The sequence below is a fragment of the Bison bison genome, unplaced genomic scaffold (genome assembly GCF_000754665.1).
Source record: "Bison bison bison isolate TAMUID 2011002044 unplaced genomic scaffold, Bison_UMD1.0 scf7180017864530, whole genome shotgun sequence".
NCBI classification, from domain to species: Eukaryota; Metazoa; Chordata; class Mammalia; order Artiodactyla; family Bovidae; genus Bison; species Bison bison.
The window spans coordinates 8445421-8446649 of record NW_011495080.1 but is presented as its reverse complement, the minus strand read 5'-3'; the positions used below and the strand labels follow the sequence as shown (position 1 = coordinate 8446649).

Genomic DNA, 1229 nt, shown 5'->3' with positions numbered 1-1229 from the left:
AGGGAGCCCCCTGCAGTTCTACGTGGACGCCATCAACAGCCGCCACGTCAGCGCCTACGGACCAGGCCTGAGCCATGGCATGGTCAACAAGCCGGCCACCTTCACCATTGTCACCAAGGATGCCGGGGAAGGTGAGGCGAGCTCCGGCAGGGGCTGGGGGCGGGCAGCGGGGCAGGGGTGAGGCCCTCTGACCGCCGCCCCGCCTCCACCCGCAGGGGGCCTGTCCCTGGCCGTGGAGGGCCCGTCCAAGGCAGAGATCACCTGCAAGGACAACAAGGACGGCACCTGCACCGTGTCCTACCTCCCCACGGCGCCCGGGGACTACAGCATCATCGTGCGCTTCGACGACAAGCACATCCCCGGGAGCCCCTTCACAGCCAAGATCACAGGTGGGTGGACGCGTGGGCACACCCCGGCACACGATGGCTGTGCAAGCCCGGCACGTCCGAGTCTCTGGGGTGTTTAGGGTAGGGTGCCCTCCAGGTGGAAGAGGTCATTTTTGGATACGTGTAAGGAGTACGCTGTTCTCTACAGCAAGTGAGAAACACTCAGCCACCCTTTGAAAACACACTCTCGAAGTCTTTTAAGTCAGGATGTTGATGATAGGTGAGGAAACCGGTAGGCCCGGAGGGGCAACACACAGCAGGTAAGGGAATGGGCTGTGTGGTCTAGTCTGTTTTTTTTTTTTTGGTCCTACCAAATTACCTGACTCGGAATTTAAATTTATGTAAATTAGGGGTTTAACCCATTCAGGACTGGGGTGCTGACTCATCCCTAATCTCGGGCCCCTAACATGTGCATGGAGACTGTGCTCTCCCCAGTCTCTCTGTGCCTGCTTTGGGGATTGAGGGGGGTGGGCAAAGGCTCTGTTGAGTCCAGGGAGGCTCCTGATCCCCACGAGGGCAGGGCCTGCCAGGAGTCACCCCGCCTGACATGCCAACTCTCCCCTAGGCGATGACTCAATGAGGACGTCACAGCTGAATGTGGGCACCTCCACGGATGTGTCCCTGAAGATCACCGAGAGTGACCTGAGCCAGCTGACCGCCAGCATCCGTGCCCCCTCGGGCAACGAGGAGCCCTGTCTGCTGAAGCGTCTGCCCAACCGGCACATCGGTGAGCGTGGTGCCATGGCAGGGGCCCAGGGAAGGAAGGTGGGGGAGCTGGGAAAGGACTATTGCCAGGCCCAGAGCTCCATTCATGCCTGACCTCCCCCTCAACAGGCATCTCCT

At 60.5% G+C, this 1229-nt stretch overlaps 1 protein-coding gene across 1 annotated transcript in view; it reads left to right on the top strand.

Moving 5' to 3' along the window:
* The window catches only part of FLNC (filamin C, gamma), a 28049-nt gene that overhangs the window by 21489 nt on the left and 5331 nt on the right, over window positions 1-1229 (top strand). Inside the window, 3 exon segments of the mRNA XM_010831763.1 lie at window positions 3-131; window positions 216-389; window positions 952-1151. Coding sequence (XP_010830065.1) covers window positions 3-131; window positions 216-389; window positions 952-1151 — 503 coding nt within the window.